This window comes from Paroedura picta, chromosome 10 (assembly GCF_049243985.1).
Source record: "Paroedura picta isolate Pp20150507F chromosome 10, Ppicta_v3.0, whole genome shotgun sequence".
Classification (NCBI taxonomy): Eukaryota; Metazoa; Chordata; class Lepidosauria; order Squamata; family Gekkonidae; genus Paroedura; species Paroedura picta.
This window is the reverse complement of record NC_135378.1, coordinates 53,465,931-53,492,140: the sequence shown is the minus strand read 5'-3', so window position 1 is coordinate 53,492,140 and position 26,210 is coordinate 53,465,931. Positions and strand designations below refer to the sequence as shown.

The window sequence follows — 26,210 nt, the reverse complement described above, 5'->3', positions numbered from 1 at the left end:
GTATCAGTGATTTAGGATGTAGTTGTTCTGGTACAGAAATAAATGTAAAGAATAACAAAAAATTAACTGTTTTATACATTTTAACAAACTGTTGTGTGCTACTTACAGGTGTGCTGTGGATCGTCACCCAACTGATGTAAATGTGAATTTAACAATACTTTGTTCAGACTCCAATGGAAAGAACAGGTCCTCAGCGAGGATCTTACAGATAATAAAGGGGAAAGATTATGGTAAGTTCTGTATCAGTACAATTGCATGTATTCCCTTCAAATAATGTGGGTTTATTTTAATATTATGTATATTTTATAGGCTATCACCAATAAAGTTATCCTAGTGAATTAGTTGCAATCATTCTAATTAAATAATTCATTGAATCTGCATAAATTTGGATGTGAATAAGAAAGGCTGAATTGTGTATAGTTTTGAAGGTGGGTATCACCAATATTTTGATAACACCTAGCTATACAGTATGATAACAAGCTGTTCCCATCTCTACCCTGGGCCAGCCACACTCCTGTGGTCAAGTTAAGAATCCCAGTAAGCTGGTGGTGATGCCAGTCAGAAAATTTGCCCCCTTCCATTCATTTGCTTCCCATTTGCCGGAGTGCAAGGTTTCTTTGAAGGACCATTAAGCATACATGAGTTATTTGATTGTAGCCTCCAGCTGGAGGAGGGCATGCTTTTAAATATTTATATCCTACCTTTCTTCTTGATTGGGGACCCAAAGTAGTTTTTCACATTGTTTACCTCCCAGCAGTGTAATCCTCACAACAGCAACCTAGCAAAGATAGTTAGGCTGAGAGTGACAAGCTCAAGGTCACCTGGAAGGCTTCCATTTGAACCCAGTACTAGTTCTACACTATGACCACTGGGCTGCACCAACCCTTAATTTAGACTACCATTCATGACATAGCTAATATTTTATTGAGCACAGATATACAGCCAAACCTATATGACTCAATTTGAGAAGGATTCTAGTCCTATTGTTTTAGAAACAAACATGTAAAATGTTATAGGATTGCCCACATGTCCTTAGCTCTCATTTAAGCCAATGGACATATATTTAATTTTTATAAAAGCTGAACCAATCATGTGGTTTGAAACTGATTTATTATGCCACAGTCCCAATGGAATCCTGACCACATACAAAATAGATTACACCAAGCAATATTGTGGGGTAAAACAGCCATCCAGGAAAAAATCCAGTTCTAATAAGAGATGGTGTAGTTTACTGTCTAAAAATAAAATTTATCAAATTGCAGATTGATGCATTCTTCATACTAATGGCTCAACATACAAAAATGATTCTGGGGAGCAGAAGATCCAGAACAGCACACTTGTCTCTATGGCCCCTTTCAGACAGCCTTTGTAATCCATTTTGGTAGCCAGTTGCTAATGGATTTTTTGTGTCATTTCAGACACAACTGTTTTAGCAACCGGCTGCTAACGGATTTTATTTACCTTTTCATATAAAGCCACTTGTGTCTGGCTAGCAAAGCGTGGTTCAGGCATTCTTGAGGTAAACTATTTTGTTCCATTTTCACCTCTTCTTTGCACTTCTGAATCACTGTTTAAAATGTCTGCAGCTCTTCCAGTACCACCACACAATCTTCCCAGTCTTTTTTCACCATGCAAACTTTCTCAAGTTTTTTTTCCATTCTAAGTTGAGTGCTATAACACTAGATCATTATAGCATATCAGTGCTACAGCAAGATGGCTTGGCACAGCTATATTTAATAACGAATAAACAAACTTTATTTTTATATCCTTCCCTTCCTATGGGGCTAAGGGTGGGTAATACAATAATATTGAGCTAAAGCACCCAATTTAGAATGTTAAAAAAAAAAGATTTGAGAAAGATCTCGTGGTGAAAAAGAATGGTACAGTTTGAAATTGCCAGATCGCTTCAGAGATTTCCGGAATGAAATTTCCTATAAGAAACCTCCATCCCTGTATCTCTTTACTTGGAACTGGGCCAACAATGGATAACGCTGGTTTAGAACAGTAATGTGAAAGAAGCCTGGCTTACTTAGCAGTGCTGTCCTAAGCAGAATTATACCTACTAGGTCCATTGCAGTGGATGAGAAAGCTGCAGCTCTGCTTAGAATGGCACTGTAAGTTCAACAAATAAAAAACTTCCTTGTGGTAGACATTAATTTAAAGAATTAGGGTATCCTTTTAATTTCTTTGGTCTAGGATTACATTTTAATTTTGTGTATTTTATATGTTAAACTGTTTATTGTCATGTAGTATTGAGGAATACCAGAATCTGTCAGGATCTCAAGTCTAACACTTTCCTGAGATTAAGTCCCGCTGAACAGACTTGGTAGAGTTCTAGGTAGACCTGCTTATGACTGCTTTGCAAGAGATAACAAGAATTGCCAATGAAAGCCATAGCTTCTCACACCATCAATGGAGGCTGACATGGCCAATCTATAGATACTGAGTTTACATTTTTCTAGCACCTCAAATAGAGTAGTCTTTCCTGTGCATTATTTCTCCATCTTCATCAACTATCACCATCAGCACTCCTAGTCATTTTACTAAGCCCATATACTAAAGAGTGAAAATCAGAATAAGCCCATTTTTCCATATGTTATTCCTCACAAAAAATGTGCATCCATTTTAATTTTCACATTAGATTTTTCCTTGACATACAAGATAATATCTTTTAAAACAACACAAGTAAAAGAGGAATGCTATGTAATCAACACTGTGTTATAATGAGCCTCTTGTGGCACAGAGTGCCCCCCCGCCCAGCTTGTGGGTTCCTAATATATAAAACACTGTCTTTTTCATTTGTTGATGACAGGCCTACATGGAAATGTATACATGGGGTATTGGATGCAATCAGCTTTTATATTAGTGGAAAGGGGATGAGGGGTCCTTATTGTCCATCACAAGGACTATGCTGGGGATAATGGATCCTTTATGGAGAAATGCACATGGAATGCTGATTGTAATAAGTAGGGCAATTGGCCGAGATGAACAAAAAAGCTGGCTGGATCTAGCCCATGATAATGCAGAGATCTTCTCCTTGTAAATCTGATGTTTCAGGTCTAACATAAGAAAAACATAGAATGAAGGAGCTGTGATTTTATCCTTTGCTATTATTTTCATTTAAGAATGTTTGGACTACATGAAATTGTATTTCATCTAATGCTATGTTAGTTTCTTTTTAGAAAGTGAACCTTCACTGTTAGAATTCAAGCCATTTAGTAGTGGACCCTTGGTTGGGGGATTCATATACAGAGGCTGCCAATCTGAAAGACTTTATGGAGGTTATGTGTTTGCAGATCGCAATGGGTACGTTTCTTTAAATTAATATTGTAAACCAAAAGTGGAGAGTGTGTGCTAGATTCTGTTGTAAGATTTATATTCATAGCAAATCTCATTTTATATAGATTAATCCTAAAATTTCCATCCACTTAACATCTGAAGCAGTCTGATACAGAAGATTCCAGTACAACAAAACAGCTGTTAATTCTGAGGCATCATTTTTGAGAATCTATCAGTAAATGAAGGCTCAATTCAGAGATTACATCTAGAAGGACTTTGGATTTGTATCTCCAACCAGAAATATAGGATTCATCCACACATACATATCGAACCATAGCATGAATCTGAAGGCCAAAGCAGTTTGTGACATGGCACATTTGTCATTTATCCCCAAAGGAAATCAAAAGTCTCACAAACAACAAGTAGAAGCTGTTTGCAATTAATCAAAACATCAAGACAGTACATTTATTATTTCTCAAGAATGTTCAACTCTGATAAAAAAACAAAATTTAAGTCCAGTAGCACCTTGAAGACCAACAAAATTTTATTCAAGGTATAAGATTTCTTGTGCATGCACACTACTTCAGATACTGTGAAAGGAATTTCCTCAACCATTACATATAGGTAGAAATAGGGGTGTTAATTGCTAGGAGGGGCTAGAGTCAAGATGCATGAGTAACTGGGCAATTATAACTGAGATTGGATTAAGGCATTTGGCAAGATCTGTGATTGGCAGTAAATCAGCATACAGATACAAGAGTTAACCAACAGATGCAAGAACAAAGTTGGAGTCCAAGGACAACTGGAATACCAACATTGGACTCTAATTTTGTTCTCAGGTCTGTTTGTTACCTCTTGTGTTCGTATGCTGATTTACTGCCATTCACAGATCTTGACATGTAATGTATGCCTTCAAAGCAAAACAAGCGCTTTGTAACTTTTTGTCTTTTGTATATGTGATTACAGAAACTTTTTAACACTTCAACAGAGTCCCATTACCAAACAGTGGCAAGAGAAACCATTATGTCTTGGCAACAGCGGTTCATGCAGAGGTTTCTTTTCAGGACATGTCTTAGGATTTGGCGAAGACGAATTAGGTGAGATAGAAAATATTATTTGTGTATGATTACATTATTAATGGGATTTTGACCAAGATCATCCCAGTGATATTCAGAAGTATCCTGGGAGTCCTGGGTGTAAACTGCACGTAGCTTTTATTCCAATCCCAGGTCGATTCAGTCTCTGCCGTCTATACAGAATGCGATTTCTGTTTTGATTTTGGGCGATTTTAATTTTCCCTCTGCACCAAGCAGGATTGATCCGGAGTCACCCTACCATTTCTTCGCCATATCCAGGAGCCCTTTTAATCCTCGATATTGGAATATTGCAGTTCAGAAAGCATGAGAAAGCACTCCCTCTGTGGTAGAGAAGCGCTGATTGGCCAGCTGACTCCGTGGTAGAGCAGTTCTGATTGGCCAAACCTGCGAAGCCAGCCAAGGCTGGTAGCTTTTCTTAAAGAGGAAGCCCTAATTTTCTTTCTGTAGAAACTACAGAAGCCCTCACTGCTGTAGATAGAGATTTGCCTCGTGGATTTTTTCCCTCCCTTCTCTGTTATCTTCAATCCCCCCCCCCACACACACACACCATTAAAGAAAAGAAAGAAATAGGCTCTCTCTGGGCTTGGCTCCCCCCTCCCCTTCTGAGTTTTCCCAATCAAGTGCAGAACACTTTTCTGTTTCAATGGGGCGGGGGGGTGGGGGAGAGGAAGACCCGAGTTCAAATCGATCTGAATTCGGCAGGATCCACACCAAAAAAAACAAAGTAAGTGCAGATTCAGCCCTGGTGTCAGCATATCTGTAGAACAATTGTTTTTTTCTTTTGTTTCCATTTTTTAAACAAAATTGTTTGTAAAGTATCCATAAGCATTGTTCTATTTTACATCTACATTATTACTTCAAATGCATTATAAAGGGCATTATGTACTTACACACCTTTTAGGTGCTAGGCCTTTTTGAAGTACTGAGTTGGATCAAGCTGGCTCTATCTCTCAATTCCCCTTCTTACTGCAACTTCCACTGAACGTGGCTTTTGTGCATGCTAATTTTATGAGCCCTCCATAAGCTTCTTTGGTAGCCAAAAGGGACTCCTTTTTCCTGTCTTACCATTCAAAACCTTGGGTGGATCAAACCTATATATTTACATATGTAAGTAGAACAAATCAGGTGTTGAGACCCAAGAACAAAATGTACCCTTAGAAGTGATCTTCATTGTTGGACCAGAGAAACCTAGATGCAGTTGCCTGCTTTTGCATGAATATTCAGAGTTTCCTTGCGCAAATTATTCTTCCTCAACTTCTGTTCCCTGCTATTGAAATAGAAACAAAAATCATAGTGGTTGTGAGAATGACTGAGGTAATTATTGTGATATACTTGTCCCTATTAAGAGGCCCGTGAAAATGATCCAGTAGAGTACTTTACAGTTCAGTCCTGAACAGAATTACACCTTTCTAAGTCCATCGACTTCAGTGGACTTAGAAAGGTTTCAGTTCTGTTTAGGATAATACGTTTGTGGATATCAGTATTGATTTATGGTATGTTTTTGTCTAACAGGTGAAGTTTATATCTTAGCAAGCAGTAAAAGCATGACACAGTCTCACAGTGGAAAACTTTATAAAATAATTGACCCCAAAAGGTAAGAAATGCCATTAAAAAATAAAAATGTAATTAAAATATTCTGATTTCCAGATTTGTCAGAGGAGAAACCAATTCTACCCAACCAATTAGGCTCTGATTTCTCTTTGTTTACTTCCATGTTCCTCCCCCCCTTCCACATGGAATTGGACCTCTTTAGGAGAGGTCCCAGGGCTGGCCTGACTTGCCCCCATAGTGGGCCCATGTCAAGGGAATGCATTCTGTTTTTTGAAGCAGGATCCAACAGGGTGTATGTTGGGGCTGGGCCATGCAGAAAACGTTCCCAGCCATTGCTCCCCCACCTCCCCGACCTTTAAAAAAAAAAACATGTCTGATTGTGTTTCAATGCTATTCCAAAATAATTAAATAGCAACACACACACACCACTGCCACCATGTTTGGTCAGTACCTTTCCTTCTTTCTCTTTTTTCTTTAGGATTCAATTTCATACTTGGCTTTAGTGAGATCAGGGACAATCTGCATGATTATGTTGTTACAGTTTTGTGTTATAATGCAATTGTGGTAATTTTTTAAAAATGATTTTGGTCTTGGAGGGGGCACTTAAATGCAACAAAATGGTGTTTGAAGATTATTGGAGTTTTCAGATGTGACAAGTTAAAAAAGCAGGAAGTTTTGACTTCCTGTCCCGCAGCTGTCACGTGCAGACACAAATCTAGGGGCAAAGGGGGGGGGGAAATGGGACAAGGGCTCCCCCATGCGGAAGTAGGAAAAGATCAGGAAAGCCATCTTGAGGCAAAACAGGGGACAGCATGACATAATGGCTAAGTGAGTCCTTTATGTGGAAACTGTCAGAAAGTAATTTAGGTTCTGACTCTTCACAACTTTTTTAAAAAAAGAAAAAACGAGCTGCAGTGTAATCAGAAGGACTCTATAGTTATACCTAGTCATAGTTGAACTGGAAAAAATGTGATTTGTAGTATGTTTCAATTTTAGGCCATCATATTCCTCAGAAATGGCAAATAAGAACCTTGCCACTTCTTTGCTGAGGGAGTTGTGCACATGATTGTCTCTATTCTACATTGAGACAATTTCTGCATGAGGAATCTGTTTTAGACAGCCTTTGAAGGTTGGTGGCTTTCAGAGCTCCCCCCCCCCCCATATGACATCACCTGCATCCCAAGGCTGTCCAGTAGCTGGGTCAAGTTTTGGGCATTTTAACTCACGATTTCAGAAATAGGCAAAACTGGATTTACATCCATAAATCACATGTCCCATTGGTGAGCAACCAGGGATAAGACCGTATGGAGGAGAAAACATGTGATAGTCTCAGCAGTTTTGTCCCACCCTTGCACCCACCCTCCCCTCTCTATTTCCTGCTCTGAGTAATTTTTTTTTAAAATGGCATGGCCTGAATTACAGTGCAACCACAAAGCTACATTGTCAAAGGTAAAATAAAATCTTCTTTAAAGTGTCCAGGGTCTTTTTGGGATCAGGCAAGCAAAAAAATCTCCATTTCTGTTTTCTGGAGATGGTAAATGAGCTGGGGAGGGGGTGTTCAAGCATTCTTCTACTGATCATGCAGGGGTCATAGGACTATGTTTTTAAGCCAACCATTAACACAAAATGTCTTTTTGGGCTCCAGGGGCCATGTGCAGCCTTCTCGCAACTCGGGCAGGCAAAAACATCCCCATTTATGTTTTCTGGAGGTGGGAAATGAGCTGTGAAAGAAGGGGTGGGTGATCAAGCAGCCTTCTCCCAATCTGAGTCTGAGCACCTTGTTTTTAAGCAACCATTAACAGAACATGAGTTTTTTTGCTCCAAGGACCATGTTCAGCATCTCAGAAATCCACCCAGACAGAAATAAAGTGCAGAAATAAAGAACATAAATCCCAAAAAAGGGGCGATACTGTATCATCCTGCCATTTCTCCCTAATAACGTGTCAGTGTTGCTTTTTATTAAAGATGCATCTGTGTTGTGGCATTACCGCATAGCAATGCGGAAGTGCCTTAAACATTTCAGGGCTCGGTGGGAAGGAAAGCTTCAGTCTACAAGGTAACTGTTGTGCAGTGATTGGTGGCTTGCTGTGATTGACAAGCTAAGGAGTGGAGGGAGAAGTTTGTCTTGCTTTCCTTACGGGTCTCCCGTAAGGATGGCTGCAAACACGAGATTTACCATTCCACATTTGCAAACAGGAAGCCACTCGCATTTTACCCCTCCGTGTGGAAATGGTCTGGATATTTGACCTGGCTTTGGTGCTGATCAGAAATGTTTTTTCCCTTGCTTCCATTGATTGTTGTGGTATTCTCAGACATCTTTTGGATTTTCTGTGATTTCTCCTGAATGGTCTTTTAGGAAAGACTGCAACAAAGCCAGTTTGGTTGCTCTATGAACTTGGAAGTTCAGAACTTCTCCAGTCCTGCTTACAAGAGGCACTATAAATCTTCCCTTCCCCACAAAAAGAAAAAGTACTAATCAGCCTTCAAATACACGAAAGCATCAAGAAGAGCATAGTCATCAAATGCCTATGGGTAAATGGGGTACTATGGAGAACTAGCAGGTAGAATGCGTGAGAGAGGCTTGGAAATATATGCAGTAGCTTATCTATGAGGCCTTGGTTTTTGGCAGAAGGACATAAGTCTTCCAGAACTCAGAACCTAAAATAAATTAATAGCATTATCAATTACAGTAGAGCTTTCATTCTTTGTCATGGGTCTGCCACCCAAATTTACCATTCCTAATTAGGAAGCACATGTTACTGCAATCACTCAAGAATATTAAATATATTTTTATTTGTGATTTCTAGGGGAAAGTGCTTTTGCAAAACAAATATTGCCCGGCTTCATTTGGATTGTTTAGTCTGTTGGTGTGCGGACTTAGGTGAATTTTACACCTTTAATCCATTATTAGTATCTAATTACAAGGGGGCTGCTTTGTTTGACCTTGGCTTTGTGTTCCTGTTGCCTCAGCGATTAGGGTGGTCTCAGAATGACATACCTGAAAGGCCAGACCTCCCAATGCAGAGTTCCTGGTTAGCAATTTAATGTGTGGCACAGAGAGTAATATATCTGGCTGGAATGAGACGAAACAAACACCATGCTAATGACTCTGTGTACTCTGGCATGAATTTGAAATGAAACTGATTTGAACGCTAAAAAGATAGCTATGGGAATTTATATTTCTGATGATATTTGGACATGTACAAAACAACAGTGAAATAGTTATTCACATATTTAATGCAGTTTTCAGTCAAAGCCGATGCTCAACTAGCACTAGACAGTCATCTGCTTTGCATTGCATTCTTCCATGTGCAACACTGAGTACATGTGGCAACATATATTCTGGTGTGCCCTGCCTTTCTGCACATGACTCCTTCATTGTTCATACAGAGCAGCACTGGATTTTTTGAGAGGGCAGAGGTGCAGTCTGTCTTCTCTTGCATGCTCCATGATTGCATGTGGATTAGGCATGTTGTATACTGTGCCACAAACACCGAGCAAACTTACTTTGATCAAACTCCCTTGTGCAAAATCTCAGTGTTCCCTGACAAAGATCATCTTGAACACCGTATCATGCCAGGCAGCTTTTTGTCTGCTCAGTGATCATTGCAGGTTATGGCTGTTCCTGCAAAGTCCAAGGAAGAAATGATAGTTACCGGAGAAGAGGCAGTGTTCCCAGAGTTCATACTCACTTGGGTCTTAATTGACCCACTTGTACATACTGTTTTGTAGCTTGCCCCCTTCCCATTTTTTCCTCCTCAGCAATTAGTGGCACCTGTTTGAGAAATGATTGCAATAAATAGTTACACAATAAGATGGGTTCATGTACTGAGGCAGCTGCATTAGTTACCAGTTGTGGCCCGGAACAGGTTCAAGGTTCTGGTATTAACCTTTAAGGGCAATTGTGGTCTGGGCCCCTATTATCTGCCTATCTTCTTATGCCCCGCACAGGACATTGCATTATGCAGGTTTGAATTTGTTGTAGGTCCCTGGCCCGAGGGAGATTCACCTGGCCTCAACCAGTCCTGGCCCCTACCTTGTGGAATGAACTCCAGGGAGAGCTAAGGGCCCTGATGGAACTGTCTCAGTTCCGTAGGGCCTGCAAGATGGAGCTCTTCCACCAGGGCAGAGTCTGCACTTACTTTCTTTATTCCATTGTCAATCCTGTTGAATTCAGATCACTTTGAACTTGGGTCTTCTTCTCCCCCCCCCCCTCCCCATTGAAACAGGAAAGTCTTCTGCACATGGTTAGGGTAGTTCAGAAGGTGGGGGGACGGGGGAGCCAAGCCTCTTTCTTTCTTTTCTTGAAGGGTGGGGGGAGAGGAGCCAGGCAGGGAGCCTCTTTCTTTTCTTGGAGGGGAGGGGGAGAGGATCGAAAAAGGCAGAGGAGGGAGGAAAAATCCAGGACCGACAAAAGTTGAGAGAAATTAGGGGCTTCTCCTTTAAGGCAAGCGTGTCACATGACCAGGTGTAGCCTATCAGAGGTTCTCTACCACGGAGCTTTCTTTCCCAAATGGATATTGAGGATTTTCAGGACTACGAGATATCACACAATAAAGGTAGGGTCACTCCGGATCAATCCTTCTTGCTGCAAAAGGAAAATTTAAATCGCCCAAAATCCAAACGGAAATTGCATTCTGTGTAGAGGGCAGGGACTGAATCGATCTGGGGTTGGAATAAAAGCTCCGTGCAGTTTACACCAGGTCTTTGGTTGAGGCCAAGTCTAGTAAGATCTGGGTTCTCTGCTGACAAGTGAATCCATCAGTCCCCTTGTTTTCCCCCTGGAACACATTGGTACTGAAAAGGTCTGTTGAGCTGGGGGGAGGTGGGATTGTTTCTGTGAGGAGCGGTTTTTAGGGATTTATTGTTTTTAAGGGATTCTATGTTGAGTTTATTGTTGTGAACCACCATGAGCCATTGTGTGGGAGTGGCAATATATACATTGAAACATAAATAAATAAACAAACAATGAAGATATACAAAGTGCCATCCTAAGCATAGTTTTATTGTTCTTATGCTCACTGAACACGTTGGGCATAGCAATAGTGCAATTCTGCTTACATTGGCACTGTGAGACACCTAAGTCATAGGTCTCAGCTACAAATGTCAACGTGAATTATTTTTCTCTGTGATACACGGCTTTCAAAACGCAAGGTGGCAACACACAACTGACTGTTGCAGCTGCAAGAAAACAATATAAGTGTTCATATCAGACACATCAAATTTATTCAGACCCAAATGTCTTTTAGCCAATAACTTGAATCACATATAAGATTTCCATGATAGAAAAGGAAATTATTTCCCTGATCCTCCATTTCTACTGCAGATTTTCAGCTCCTGCCCACAAAGCTGAAGATTCTCTTCCCTAAAAATGCAGAATTTGGAGAAGTATTTTAGGTAGAAACAGTGAGTGGGAGGCAGGGAAGGCCCACTTCAGTGGGTCCAGGTGAATTTCAGCTGCCCCATCTCCATCACATAGAGAGCAGTGTCATTTCACGCAGCCAGCATCTCCATGAGATGTCAGCCATGCTAGGAGCCTTCACAGTCAGAGCTCTCACTGCATGTCCTGCATAGGTGCAACTTTGGTTGTGTGTTAAGCTCCTTGCAGTGTTGTAACAACACTGGGATAACAATGTTGGAACAGAAGAAATTGTTGCAACTACAGAACAGCTGGCCACTGCACACTGGCCACTGCAGCTTTTGGTAGCCCCTGCACTGTAACTGGAGCTCTTTCCAGCATCTGCCTCTGCTGGAAGGATGTCTAGAAACAACCAGAACAGGTGCTAAAACAATACTGAGTAATGTTCCACAGCTACCAAGACACACTAAGTGTGATCAAAATTGTGAGGTATGATTTGAGAGAATGGCATGGCTAGGTGGTCTTCTTGTTCTCATGCCTCCTTTATTCCCTCTTGGGAATCCCACATAGACCCATTATGCACGGGGGTTTTAGCGCACATTCGGGGTGGAATGGCGGCGACTAAAATCACCGATAACGCACGGAGCCGGCTGCAACCGGTCGCAGCTTCGGTGCATGCCGCCGAAAAAGCCGCGTCAGTGAAACGCGGAAGAAAGCGCAGCTTCTGGGTGACCGGGGCGCAACCAGAAGCGGCGCCTGGATCGCCGCGTGCATAATCGGTTACTCTGGATTTTGCGGCCGTCGCGCCCCGCCCCGTGCATAACCGGTGTGCGTCGCGTCTTCCCCCTCTGCGTTTTCCATGTGACCCGAAATCGCCGTTTCGGTGGCCGTGCATAATGGGCCATATTGAGATCATCTGTTGAGAGGTAGTGTAGTCACAGAGCTACTGTTTACCCATCTCTTGTAGGGAGTTGTGTTGGAACACAACTTTGCAGTTTGTGTTGGAACACTGTTTGCAGTTTGTGTTTGAGCTGCTTCATCTGCCAATCACCAAGAAATGCAGTTGTGCTCTCTGCCTCCCCTAGTTGCATGATATAGCACCAACATTGCATCATCATTTTGCCAATACATTTCCAGGGAAGGGGGCTTTCATCAGTATGCACATGCTTTGTAGGCGATATTGCTAGCAACTGTTGAGGGAAGGAGAGTAGTTATGCCTACATACTAGGTACATGTTGGGGTGGATAACATCTTCAGCAGCCAACTTTTAAGGGAGAAGAGCCCTTCCCTTCACCTGTCTGTGCGGAGAGGAGGCTCCACTTTGATGTTTATGTCCTGAGAAGGAGTATCTGTAAGCACTGTGAACAGAACAATGTTACCATTCATTACCTACTGCCATCTCTGGCCATTTGAGCAATGTGCCTCTATAGTTCTTGTCAGCAAAGTCCAGCCCATGTGCATCCTAAGTGTGCTGAGAGGAGGCCAAATTGAGATTCACCTCCACATTGCACACCTTCATCTGAGGTATGGATGTCTGGGCTGAGCTTTTTGTTGTTGTTAGGTGCAAAGTCGTGTCCGACCCATCGCGACCCCATGGACAATGATTCTCCAGGCCTTCCTGTCCTCTACCATTCCCCGGAGTCCATTTAAGTTTGCACCAACTGCTTCAGTGACTCCATCCAGGCACCTCATTCTCTGTCGTCCCCTTCTTCTTTTGCCCTCGATCGCTCCCAGCATTAGGCTCTTCTCCAGGGAGTCCTTCCTTCTCATGAGGTGGCCAAAGTATTTGAGTTTCATCTTCAGGATCTGGCCTTCTAAGGAGCAGTCCAGGCTGATCTCCTCTAGGACTAACGGGTTTGTTCGCCTTGCAGTGCAAGGCACTTGCAAAAGTCTTCTCCAGCACCAGAGTTCAAAAGCCTCAATTCTTTGACGCTCGGCCTTCCTTATGGTCCAACTTTCACAGCCATATATTGCAACGGGGAAGACCATAGCCTTGACTAAACGCACTTTTGTTGGCAGGGCGATATCTCTGCTTTTTAGGTCTAGATTTGCCATAGCTTTCCTCCCCAGGAGCAAGCGTCCTCCAGAGTATTTTGTTTACCTTCAACTGCATAAATGTGTACTAAGAATATTATGTGTTTTTGAACTTTTGAAAAACTTTGGATTTTTGTATGCTGTGCTGTACCATGTATAATAAAAGATTTCATCAAGGCCTAATTCAGGCAAGTTTTAACTCTATGTGATGTGAAATAATATTAGCATCAAAGTAGCAGGAGGTGAAGAGTTGGTCTTTATATCCCGCTTTTCACTGTCAGAGGGGTCTCAGAGCAGCTTCCTCTATGCCTTCCTCTATGTGTAGTTTGGTATCCACTGAATCCTGCTTAAGGGTATAGTGCTTCACTACAAGGATTCCTGGCTTTTGTTCAGTGGCATGTACAATATAAATCCTTCTGTCCTCAGTCATCTTCACTTACCTGATTGCATTAGAATAATAATACAGAATTACAAAACATAAAGGTGTTGGCTAGCTGCACTCTTCATAACTCAGTCAGGTGGACCCTGGAAATACCTTGGATTCAAAAACATACCTTTCCAATTCAAAAACATACCTTTCCATTTGCAGCCGTAGAAGGCCAACATGAATGCTTCTACATATGCAGTTTCGTTTCTGAGAGGGGGGTATGATCCGCCCATAGGCAAAACATGCATTAAGCTCTTTGAATGCCTAACATTAGCCTAAAGGGTTGTAACAATTATGGGGGATTTTTTTTTAAGCCTTCCGTAGCTAGTATATTTTCTTTGCCATTCCCCCTCGACTTCCATATTTCTAATACTAGCATTTGAAGAGTTTCCCGAGTACTTCACTTTATAAGGGGAGGGGGACTATTCCGCATATTTTGCCTGTGTGGGTGTTTGGGGGGGGGGGGTGCCTGCAAGTAGCTGGTTGCTCAGCCGTCGTAAAGAATGTAATACATAATTGAGCAGCTTTAGCCCCGTAAGCCAGTTCTTTCTCAATTCATCCGTCAAACTGCTATGCAAGTGGCCCCCTAAATTGATAAATTCCCACAGTGCCTGTTGACCCAGCTGCCAAGGCCTCATGCAGCAGGTGTTGTTTTCATGACCACCCTGACAGTAATACAAACTGTTTAGCAGTTGCATTGACCTTGCAGCTATTAACACTGATACAGGCGCCGCTGGGGACTAGTTTTCAAATATGACAGGATTTCTTAAAGACTAGAGGTCAGGAACAAGTATACCATATAAGAATAAATTTGATATGCTGCTGAGTTAAAAAATTTGAAAAGAGAGAAGGTTCTTTTACTTCCTCCCCACTCATTTCCCCCACAGTAAATCAAATCTTGAGCTTTTGGCATGCCTCCCAGTATTGAAAGCAAATAGATTGAAAAATCATACCTAAAGGGTATTTATTCTAGGGAAAGCAGTCACATCAAGAAATACGTTTTTTTCTGGATAGGGATTTTTGGATTAAAGAGAAATTAACTAGAAATGTTTTTCATTGAGATTTTTCCCCCCTTGCCTTTGTTCTCCACCACTTTGCCCCACCTGGACAAAGATAGCTTTAAGGGGGGAGGGGGGATGATCATTTGTGAGATCCCTCCGACTGTATAATTAAGTAGTTTTCAAAGTTAGCTTTTGTTTTTGTATGTTTGTGAGCAAGTAAAGACTGATTAGAAAAAACGGCCCTGGGACACTAGCACCTACGCGTACCTAACATTCCAGCCCAGCTGAAATACAAACATTTCTTAAAATATCCTCAAATAGTCAAAACCATATTTTATCCTAATGTATTTATTAATTAGCTTTTGTCACTGGGACTAAAGTCAGTTAGCAAACCAGGAGCAAAATACGATAACATTTGAATGGTAGCAACAGTTGAATCTAACAGCAAAGATTTCTAGGAAAATAAAACCATTCAGTCAATCAACAAGCTAATTGCAAAACATTTAAGTCTAACGTCAAAGGCTGTCACTGTGCCTGAAAAGACGTGGCAGGGGAGATGGACCAAGAGCTCCTGAGGCCTGGTTGAATTTCTGAAGAGCTGCAGTTGCTTTGAAGATGGCGCCAGTGGCCACAGGTAGCCTCTGTCTCTTGTCTTTTGGCACATAGTTAAACATAAAGCAGCCGGGCTGGGATTGAAGGACTGGAAGAAAAAACACCTGAGCTGATTCATTCTCTCATAGCTCTGCTTCCTGCACAAGAATGCCCTCCCAAAACAATTGCTTTGCACAGCCTCAGGCAGACCACTTCATAATGTGGGAGCCACCACGGAGAATGCACATGAACATGCAGTTGCCAATTTTATTATTATTTTTATTATTATTATTATTATTATTATTATTATTATTATTATTATTATTATTATTATTATTATTATTATTATTATTATTATATTGGATTTGTTCCCTGCCACTGTTGGCACACCGGTTTGTGGTGGGTTACAGAATAAAACCCCATAATGCAATAAAATACAATAAATAAAACTCCCATTAAAACCAATTAAAATTAACATTAACACACACACACATGGCAATAAAACAAACTCTCCCCCACAGCAGGCCACCTCCCCCACTAGGGCGGGAGGGGATCATATGCTGACCACCACTGACGGAACAGAGTGTGAGGGAGTGTCTTCCTTAGAGGACCCATCAGATCTCCTCCCTGCATTGGCCTCAACCATAGACCTGGCAGAAGAGCTCCAGCTAGCAGGCCCTGCAGAACGCATAAAGCTTTCCTGTTTGCAGGGTGTGACCCCCCCCCCCCAGAGGCTTTGCCGTGATGAGCAAAGCTGTCACAGCAGAACGTAGAAGAAGAGGCAGGTCCTACAGGTATATGGGTCCAGTCTCCCTGCCCACAGGGTGCAATACCACTGCCTCAGCCTCAGCCCCCCACCCCGGCTCTTTCTCTCTTCATTTGTTGCTGTCACCTACCTACCTTGAGTGGCAGTGACTGTTACTACTCCAACCATCAGGCGCAGCCTGCCCTCCATGTGTTGCGTCTGCTGCGATGATGGCAGATGAGGCCAGCTGACAATCATGTTCAGTGCAGAAGTGCAGATAGCATTACTGTATTTGGGGAGAATTTAACACACACCCTTCTGTTTGAAATTCTAAGATTTATCTGCAAACCTAGGAAGTATCACAGGGGTGCAGAAAATCTGATTTTTTAATGAGTGTGGTCTCAGTCGATGAATTTAAATATCCACAGATGGGCTCATCCTTGCTTATTAATATCAAAAGACAAGAAAGGTAATTTGATTTCATGTTTATACCAAATGGAAGTGATAAAAATATGATTACTGTCCCATTTTCTTTTTGATGAGTTGAACCTGAGCACACGTTTCAAGTACAAGTGTATAATAAGGGAGTGCTATATATGCCAACAGTTTCTGATTCGATATGTTTATTCTTATGAATTGCACCTTGTGGAATGTATGAATAGATAGGTCTCACACTTCTGATTGAAAACCTTAGGAACATCACACAGCAATCCTAAACAGAGGTGGTGTAACTGTTTAGGATTATACTGTCAATATAAGATATCAGCCACACTATTCCCAGCTGTAATTGATGGTACTGGAATGTTTGGCCTCACCTAATGAGAATTTAATTCTTAGTCACTTAGAGAAAAGGCAGGTTTACTAGGATAACGGAATGGACATGATAACTAAATAATTCTGGTATGACATCCTTGTTGACAAAATTGTATCTAAGGGGCTTCCTTGAAAATGTTGTTGCTGACTAAGTTTGTAATCCTTATTGTAGAACTGTGGATTTTATTGTCATAAAAACTCTGAAACATCCACAATGTACATGCAACAAAGATGGTTTAAAACAGTTTGGGGGCTTTGTGTAGTGAGAGGAACCTAGCCTGGGTATAAACAATCTCTGTGTGACCCTGACTTTTAAATATGCACGTTGATTGTATATTTTTCTACAGGCCTTTAGTTCCAGAGGAATGCAAAATACCATCTCTTCCTGCCCAGATACTGACATCTGAATGCTCAAGGCATTGTCGAAATGGGCACTGCACACCCACCGGAAAATGTTGCTGTAATCAAGGCTGGGAAGGTGACTTCTGCAGAACTGGTTAGTACTCTGTCTATAGTAATCATCAAAAAGTCTGATCAGCAATGGCAAGCCTTTGAGAAAAGTTTTTTTTTAATAAGTCTTTATTTACAGTCATTTAGACCAAAATTTCAGATGCACTAATAAACAATGGCAGAGAAAAAAGAAGGTAATACACAAGGAAAAGGTTTAAAATGCTTCAGCAGTAAAACTTTAGAACATAAAAGTGAATATTTAAGAGAAGCATTGAATACCATTGACTATTTTAGAGAAGCAAAATGAGACATAATAGCAATAAAAGTATTAAACTATTAAAATATAAAACTAAAAGCAAGATTAAGGGACGTACTATAAAAGCTACTAACCAAAAACATAAGTAATTCGATGGACTAATCGGCAAAGTTATAATGCTATACATCAGTGAGCCAATCTTTCCTAGTTCTTGAAGCTAGCCAAACAATTTTTGCTACTTTACTAGTTAAAAAACTATTTGAGTCCAATAGCAATAGTTGCAGGTGATGTTTTCTCAGGCCGCAAGGGCATTCTATAAGCATTGGTACTAATGCACCTGCATTATTAAAACAAATACCTGCAGTAAATAATGAATGGGCGAGGAAAAAAGAGCATGGAAGGAGAGGCTGGGAAATTCAACATGAATATATAAATCCTAAAGATGCTTTAGTTGTGGCATATAGATATTTAATAACCAGTGCAAGAAGAATTCTGATAATGCCTGCTATATATGGCAATTATTTATTAATTTAGCTATATTTCTAGCATCCTTTTATGTCCAATCAGGGTTACAAGGTAACGAACCATTTAAACAAGGCACTATAAAAATAATAAAAACAACTAAAACCAAATCTAAACCATATATATATATATATATATATATATACATATATATGTATATATATATGTATATATATATACACATACTAGCAAGAAAGCCCATTGCAACCAGGAATACAATGGGCACTAGGACCCAGGGGACACCAGGAGGTGCAGATCTCTCTCTGTGTCTCTCACTTGCTCGCTCTCCCACTCCCTGCGTGTCTCTGTGTCTCTCCATGTGCCTCGCAGCAGGAGGCATAGCAGGTCATTAGGGCTCGTTCTTAGGAGGGAAGAAGGGCTGGTCAGCAGCTTGGGGCTCTCTCTGTGTCTCTCTCTGCATCCCTCACAGCAGGAACAATAGGAGGGAATGAGGGCTCATGTTTGGTCTGCCAGGGCTCTGTGTGTCTCCCTCTGTCTCTGGCGCGTCTGATAGGAACTTGGCTAGCGTCCAGGGAGGAAGGGAAGGAGCTATAGGGGCAGTTCCAACTATTCCAACTTGGACAGCCAGACACATTCCACCCCCAAGCCTGTTTCACAAATATATAGAAGAACCATGGATAAGGATTAAAAAGCAAAGATAAAGTTATGAGGAATTATGAGACTGCAGAAACACACTTAGGGTTTGCTGCTGTCACCAAAATGAGAACTACATTTGTCTGTTAGGGACCAGTTATGCACAGCGGTGGCTGTGCCAGACCGCCAGCAGTTTCCCAAGGTGGGGCAGAGCTCACACACAACTCTGGGACTGGTAGGTTCCACTGTACCTGGCGGCAGCAGCACAAAAAACAGACACAGGGGTCCCACTGTATGATGGTAGAGTAGAGGCATGCCACTATCCAACCATCATCGCGGGGGGGGGGGTGTAAAAATGACCCATTCTGCTCCGCAGCACTGCAAAGCCAAATGGGGCATTTCATGTCCCTGTGGGGACACCGTAGCTGGGTGGGAGGAGCTGGGCCTAGATGGCCTGGTGCTTCCCATATGCACAGGCCTGGCCCAGCCTGGCCTTTGATGGCAGCCACAGCTAAAATGAGAATGCTGAAAAATCAGCGTTCCCTTGCCAGAGGCCATCATAGGCCCTAATGGGGCACAAGACCAGAAGGAGGCTGGGCTGGCAGCAACATCATGCGTATGTGGAGATTCACCCCACTTTCATGCCGCCACCAACTTGGCCTTTCCATCCCATGCATAATCAGTCAGTTACAAGCAGAACTTTTCAATCATTTCTCTGTAAATTCAAGAGCAAAAATAAAGTAGTTGATTGAACTGGGGATTATTTGGACTACAAGTGCAATATACACATGAGCTAGGAACATACCTGAAACACGTAACGTAACCTTCACCACCATTAGCTAGGGCAATTTATTTTGGGAGACAATATTGAAAGTTCAGAAGTCATACAAATCTTTTCGTGAACTTCTGTGAACACCCTCACACTTTCTAAAAGATTACAACCATCTCTGGAACATAATTAATCATTTTTTATTTTGAAATTACATTGCTAGATATTTTGTCTCAGTTCACTTTAAGATGCAGTAAATGATAGGTGGAATTTCGTGGGGTTACTGATAGAAAGACACTATTACATATAGGGATGGAATTTAACCTAAAAATTCCAGATTGGTTCGGGGTTTAGGGTAGCCCCTGAACTGACCCAAAAATGCCCTGAACTAAACTGGCTAGTTCTGATTCCCCTTTGTCTTGGCTGAAGCATGCCACAGCTGGGAGAAAAGGGAGAGATTGCCCAGAAAGAATTAAATGGCGGGCAGCCATTTAACCCATCCATTTTTCTTCCCCCTGCTTTGAAAAAGGGATAGTGAAACATACAGGTTTAATGGCTTGCAGCCTCTTTAAAACTAATAGCCAGTGGACGGACCCACCCCACTGTTAGCTTTAAATGGCTGGCAGCCATTTCATCCTAACAGTAAGGCTGGTACACCTGTAAGTTATTAGGCTGAAATGGCTCACAGCAGTTTCACCAGTCCATTTTGGAAGTAGGAGGAAACAAGACCAACCAGTGAAATTACTCTGTTAACAAAATAAAAACACAGATTAAAAATGTGTGGATTAAAAACAAATTCACCAAAAACAGTTCATATACCACCAAATGTCATCTGAAACAGTTCACATACCACCGAATGTCCTATCTTGCATGCCTTTCTAAACATAGCTAATTCAGATGCTCTCCATACCCACTCCTGTAGGACATTCCAGAGTAGGTCCATGACCTAGCTGTTGCTGTATGGAGAATCCTAAGAGAGGGTACCATAGAAAGAATATTGTCTGAAGAACATAACTGGCATACACAAAGAAATACCCATATAATGGTCAAGAAGTAGATCCCATTTGTGCATAGGACTACGTTTCTAATCCTCAGGAACCTTATCTAATTAGATCTTCTGTTTTAACAGCAAAATGTGACCCAGCATGTCGACATGGAGGTGTCTGCATACGACCAAACAAATGTATGTGTAAAAAGGGATATCTTGGGCTTCAGTGTGAACAAGTGGATAGAAACATCCGAAGAGTGACAAGGGCAGGTATTCTTGATCAGATCATAGACATGACATCTTATTTGCTGGATCTAACCAGCTACATTGTATAGTTTCCGGGACTATTTGGATACCACATTTTTGATGGGCATTTATTTTTGAATCTTCTCTTTTCTTAAAACAAAAAAAAAAACAAAAGACTGTTACCCTGCTTTTTTAATTCCAGCGATTTCATTGGGTTTGTAGATTTGCCTTAACATGTTCAACGAAGCAGAAATGTACAATTCATACCCAAACATCTGGTTGTATAACTAGTGGAATATTAAAATTATTTTTCCTTATGTGAAGTAGTTTACACAGGAATTCCACTGTTATCAACAAAGACAATGTCACCATGAATTATTTGATGTCCCACCAATTTTATGTCTGTAACTATTTAATTATAACAATCAGTGAGGAGTTTTGAAATGTAATTACAAATAAATTTTAACCATTGATTAAATGTGCAAAACATGGCAGGCGGATTCAGGTGAGCCGTTGTCATCCAATTCATGTAAATGCATTGGCAGTTTTTCTTTTCTTCCATTGAAAACCATGGTCTAAACCAGGGGTAGTCAAACTGCGGCCCTCCAGATGTCCATGGACTAGAATTCCCAGGAGCTCCCTGCCAGCGAATGCTGGCAGGGGCTCCTGGGAATTGTAGTCCACGGACATCTGGAGGGCCGCAGTTTAACTACCCCTGGTCTAAACTGAATTACAAGTCTGTTGTGGTAAGAGCTTTCACCTAGTGGAAGTTTCCGATTACCAAGCTATGAAAATTGCAGTCATCACATGAAGAACAATAGCCATGTGAATCCACCCTATCTATATAAGGCAATAGTTCAGAACTCCTTAATGCATTCTTATATAAACAGTTCATTGTAAGATTGTAATCCACACGTTTATCAATGTAACAGAATGTTATGCACTTAACTACTTAACCTGGCATAGATGCAAAACTATGGCTATTGCAGCTTAATTTCCACACCATTTCAAGTTAATTAAATTATATCTGCATATTTTAAAAACAGTCGATTCAAAAAGGTCTGCTTTTTATTGAATATCTTATTTAACAATGGGCACTGGGTTTGTGTTACATATTTATATTATTTTATTTTATTTTTTTATAATATAGACCTCACCTAGATGAACAGCTTTGCCATGTCCTGTAAAATACTAAAGTTACATTTTTCTCCAACTTCATTGGAATGACAGGGAATGAAAGAGCAAACACACTCTTTAATGTGTTGTGGACCTAATGTAGAAATGTATCCTTGTGACAACTTTTATTCATATTCAACAGAGCATCACCGCCAATCAATCGATCATTGTAATATTTAGAGAGTTCTTTCCATTATATTACAACTGGCCTGTTTATATGTTGTTAGAATCTATTGCAGAATTCATTCTGAATGGAACTTCACTGGATGGGAACTCACCTCAGCAAGCCTTGTCCGTGTAAGAGGATACTTGTACAAATCAGTAAAATTAAGATTATTTGCCAAATATGGTTAAAATGTAAATTTTGGGGGAGGGGAATTAATCAAACAATGTTTCCTTGTGGGTTTTTTTTGTAAATGTTATCAATAAATTTGGTGTACATGCTGTATTCAGAATTGTTAAAGTATTCCTATTTGAATTATAGGATCATCTTGAGAATTTAAAAACTTTTTTCATGCAATACTTGTGGCCTGGTCTATGTGTGCATAATTACAGTTTATATCAATTCTTCCATGTTATTGTTTTTATGGAGTAGCCTTTCCACACAGAGAATTGGGAAGAGCAGACTTTCCTCCTTCCTACTCTGGAAAAATACGTGTTCTTCAACCGACAATGCCCAGTGTTTTAAGGCCAGTAGCCTGACTCTTTAACCAAATGTTCCTAGGCAAATTTAAAATGGACTCTAGTTATGAATCCTTCAGTAATGAAACTGAGATATTTCTTACATTTTAATGCAATTGTGATTTGTAAACAAAACACAATAGGAAATGTTCTTGTCTGAATGTCTTACTTTAGAGACAGAAGGAGGATGCAGAATCTACACTTGCCATCCACCTATGATTACTCTGGAGTTTCAAGTGACCTCATGACAAATGGAAATTGGTTGAGAAATCTTGGTCGAGTGCTTAGTGAACAATGGTCTGCATTAAAAAGTGCATGCATAATTTCGCACAATGTAGGTCCAACTGACACTCTATTCACATAAGGTTCAGAATTAAATGAGCATGGAGACCAAATTGCCCTCTTCCCCCAGAAAAGGGTGGTCTCTTCCAGTCCTGCTAGCACATCATTGGCTAAGCAGTGTGACAAATCTTGCAATGAACCCTGCAATAGCCTGCATCTGTAGGTTAATAGCAGGCCTTTGTCTCCATTGCTTTCTTCCCATAGTCTTTTTACTGAATCACATCACAAAAAGTTTTACAATTAAAAAAAAAATGTCCTGACAACCATTTTTGTAAATTGACCTTACCATCTAATCTTCTCTTATTCAACGTGGGGATGACGTTAACCAAATGTGAACTTCTAGAGAATGACACAGCTGTCCAAATCTATCAAATAGTTCAGTTTTATTATGCATTACACTATCCATCGTTCTATCAGAGTAAAAACAAAGTTGTTATAATACTGATAAGCATTCCATATTAAGAGGATTTGAAACAGCCAATGTTTTGAAGCATTTCCCTGCAGCACTGATGGGAGGAGGAGGGAAAGAGAACTAGTTATCACTGAGAAATAGTTTGTCTCATTTAAAATATGTGCTTTTTCTGTGGGAAAAATCAGTCAAAATCTCGAAATACTCAAATCCTTGAAGTGAACTAAAACATCATATGTGTTGATTCTTAATAAGGACTGAAACTATTTTGTTAGTAAAAGCATGTATCCTAAACATTTGTGTTGGCATGCCATATTAAGGGTACTATCCTTGTAACGTTGGTTTAATACCCGTTGTGTGATGCTGCACTGAAGTAGCCATCCATACGGCTCAACCTAACCAATTAAAATATTGGACTGTGTTACAAATACAAAAGAATTCAGGCCAGTGAATGGCCTAAGATCTATTCCATCCTATGGAGACTGAGCTCACCCCTCAAAGCATCCATGAGTGCATAATTTAGCATGAAAAGTCTTCAGTAGAAACAAATTGTTTTCAGTGATACTACTGAAAATCCAGGCTGCATGTTTACGAAAAGCACACCAGTCCTTGAAATGGTTGGCAAGTAACTTTAATCCTTGTCTTTCTCCCCCACCCTTTGAGATAAAAATTAAAAGCTTAAATGATTTGTAATGAACATGCCAAAAATTAAATAATCTCTGCGACAACTTCATTGCTAATCGATCTCACAACATAGCATCTCATAATGAAACCCTAAAGACGGAGTTTACGTGAAACTTTTGCCCCCAGTAAAAACTGGGGTTGGTGCAACAAGCAGTTAATAGGCTCAAGAACAGCCTATGGCTTTTGTATTTGGGTTCAAGTTTTTTCTTTGTCTGCCTTTCCTCGCTTGAGGTCCTAATGAGGTTATTATGAAACTGTGTCTTTGTTTCCACAGCAATGTATATTTTTCAGGAGAGGGTGGAGGACATTCTTCAAGTTGTTTTTTCTGCCAAGCAGAAAAATATCCCTGAAAACTCTAATGAACATAGTTCAGCCTTATATGTTGAACATACTTGCAATAATTTGTGCTCCATTCTACAAATGCGTGTAAAGGGTATTATTTCACCTATTACTAAAAATACAACATAATTAAATAACCATAATAAATGACCCCTGTGACCACTAGCATGCATCCACTGTTGCACAATTACAGGGTGTTATAGCTTGGATATTTGATGGAAGCTTGACAATTATGGTTGAATTAAAATGTTTTCAATAAGTCTTTCTATAGCCAGTCACAATTAGACTGTAGGTTTTCCGCTATCAGCTGACTTTTCTATCATTTGTCTTGTGAATAGTAATTGCTCAAAAGCATTTGTTAGACTCATAAAGAGACCATCTTAAGGAAACCACAATGGACAAAATTTGGCCTCTGAATCTTCATAAATTCTCCCCTTATACATATTACAAAATGCTTTATGGTCATCATTGATTTGAAGATTAAAGCCACAATCACAGATGCTGCAGTGGTACTGGAGTAGTCAGAGTAAGTGAGAGGGATTGAAATAGTGATGCCCATGTTGTCCTTTCTTCCAGACTGAAGCCACTAAAACCCAGACTCCTCAGTTTCCTTTCATTATATCTTTCTTTTGCCTGCTCCAACCGGACATTGTGCCATCTGAGGCTGTAGAGAGCTAATATAGCATCTCAGCTTCCAGGTGTGCTGGAGTTTTCAGGACTCAGCTACCTATGTTGGTGCTACAGGGGGAGGGGCACAGTGAGGTGTCTCTTCATAACGGAGGTGTTAGGAATCACGCCCAAAGTTTAAACGAACTGTTCCATGATGCTGACATAATACATCAAAACTGTGGTGCAGCTGTCTTGTAAATTAAGATAATTCTTAATTTAAAAAATGATTGCTTCCATTTCATAACACAGACTAGGTGCTATTTTACCAGGTGTTATGAGCATCTGTTGAATGCAACATAATAGATTTAATGTGTTTTATATACAGAACTGTGTCAGTAACAAATTACATAAATCAGTAATCAAAAGATCGGGACAGAAGTGGAACAATTACTTGCATATGATTTATCACCATCAGTTAACAATTATTGTTACCACATTTTTATTTCTTGGCATAACTGTAGGAGCAAGTGCATCATCCTTTATTCTTGCATACATGGTCTCATACAAAATCACTCATTTATCTTAATGGAAACTGATTAAAATTACTATCTTTTTTGTTGGCTACTGAGAGATATAGCATTTTCTGTTATTTAATTATAAATACTTGTTTATATACACAGATAAACATACAGTTTATGGGAGTTGTGTGCATAGCTGCATCTAACACGCATAAAGATTTTTTCCAAGAAACATTAGTGTTACAAATGATGATTTTCATGAGATGTGGAAACTCAGTTCTACTATTGAAAAGCCATTACTGAATTGTAGAATATAGGTTGGATACAGACAGTCCCAGGCTCTGTATCTGGCATTTTCAATATAGAAGGACCGGTCCGTGGACCAGTTGGTACCGGTCCATGGCTCCTCCTCATCCTCCTTCCTGGCTGCTGCCTCAGGGGCTGCCCTGCCACTCTACCGCCGGCTCACCTTTGGTGCTCTCCAGAAGCCGCCATGGCTGGGGCTCCCCCTCAGTGTGGCACTGCCCCCCAGCAGATGGCAGGAAGTCAGGGGCGCTGGCGGGAAAGCAAGTGGAGCAGGGGCTCAGGCGGAGGTGGCGACGTCCCTCGGCAAAAGACTACCCCCACCCCCGGGCCTCAGTAAAATTGTCAAGTGTTGGCCAGTCCCTGATGATAAAAAAGTTGGGGACCACTGCCCTAGAGCCTTCCATGGAATGATGGTTCCTCCCTG

General features: G+C 40.7%; 1 protein-coding gene across 2 annotated transcripts in view; it reads left to right on the top strand.

The window, feature by feature from the left end:
• The window catches only part of HHIP (hedgehog interacting protein), a 94,217-nt gene extending 73,321 nt beyond the window's left edge, over window positions 1–20,896 (top strand). For both annotated transcript variants that reach the window (XM_077300198.1, XM_077300199.1), the window contains exons 8-13: window positions 109–230; window positions 3,183–3,306; window positions 4,246–4,376; window positions 5,889–5,970; window positions 17,245–17,393; window positions 20,618–20,896. In XM_077300198.1, the coding sequence (XP_077156313.1) occupies window positions 109–230; window positions 3,183–3,306; window positions 4,246–4,376; window positions 5,889–5,970; window positions 17,245–17,393; window positions 20,618–20,811 (802 nt within the window). In that variant the 3' untranslated portion in view covers window positions 20,812–20,896. The remainder of the gene's footprint in view (window positions 1–108; window positions 231–3,182; window positions 3,307–4,245; window positions 4,377–5,888; window positions 5,971–17,244; window positions 17,394–20,617) is intronic.
• Window positions 20,897–26,210: the final 5,314 nt, after the last annotated feature.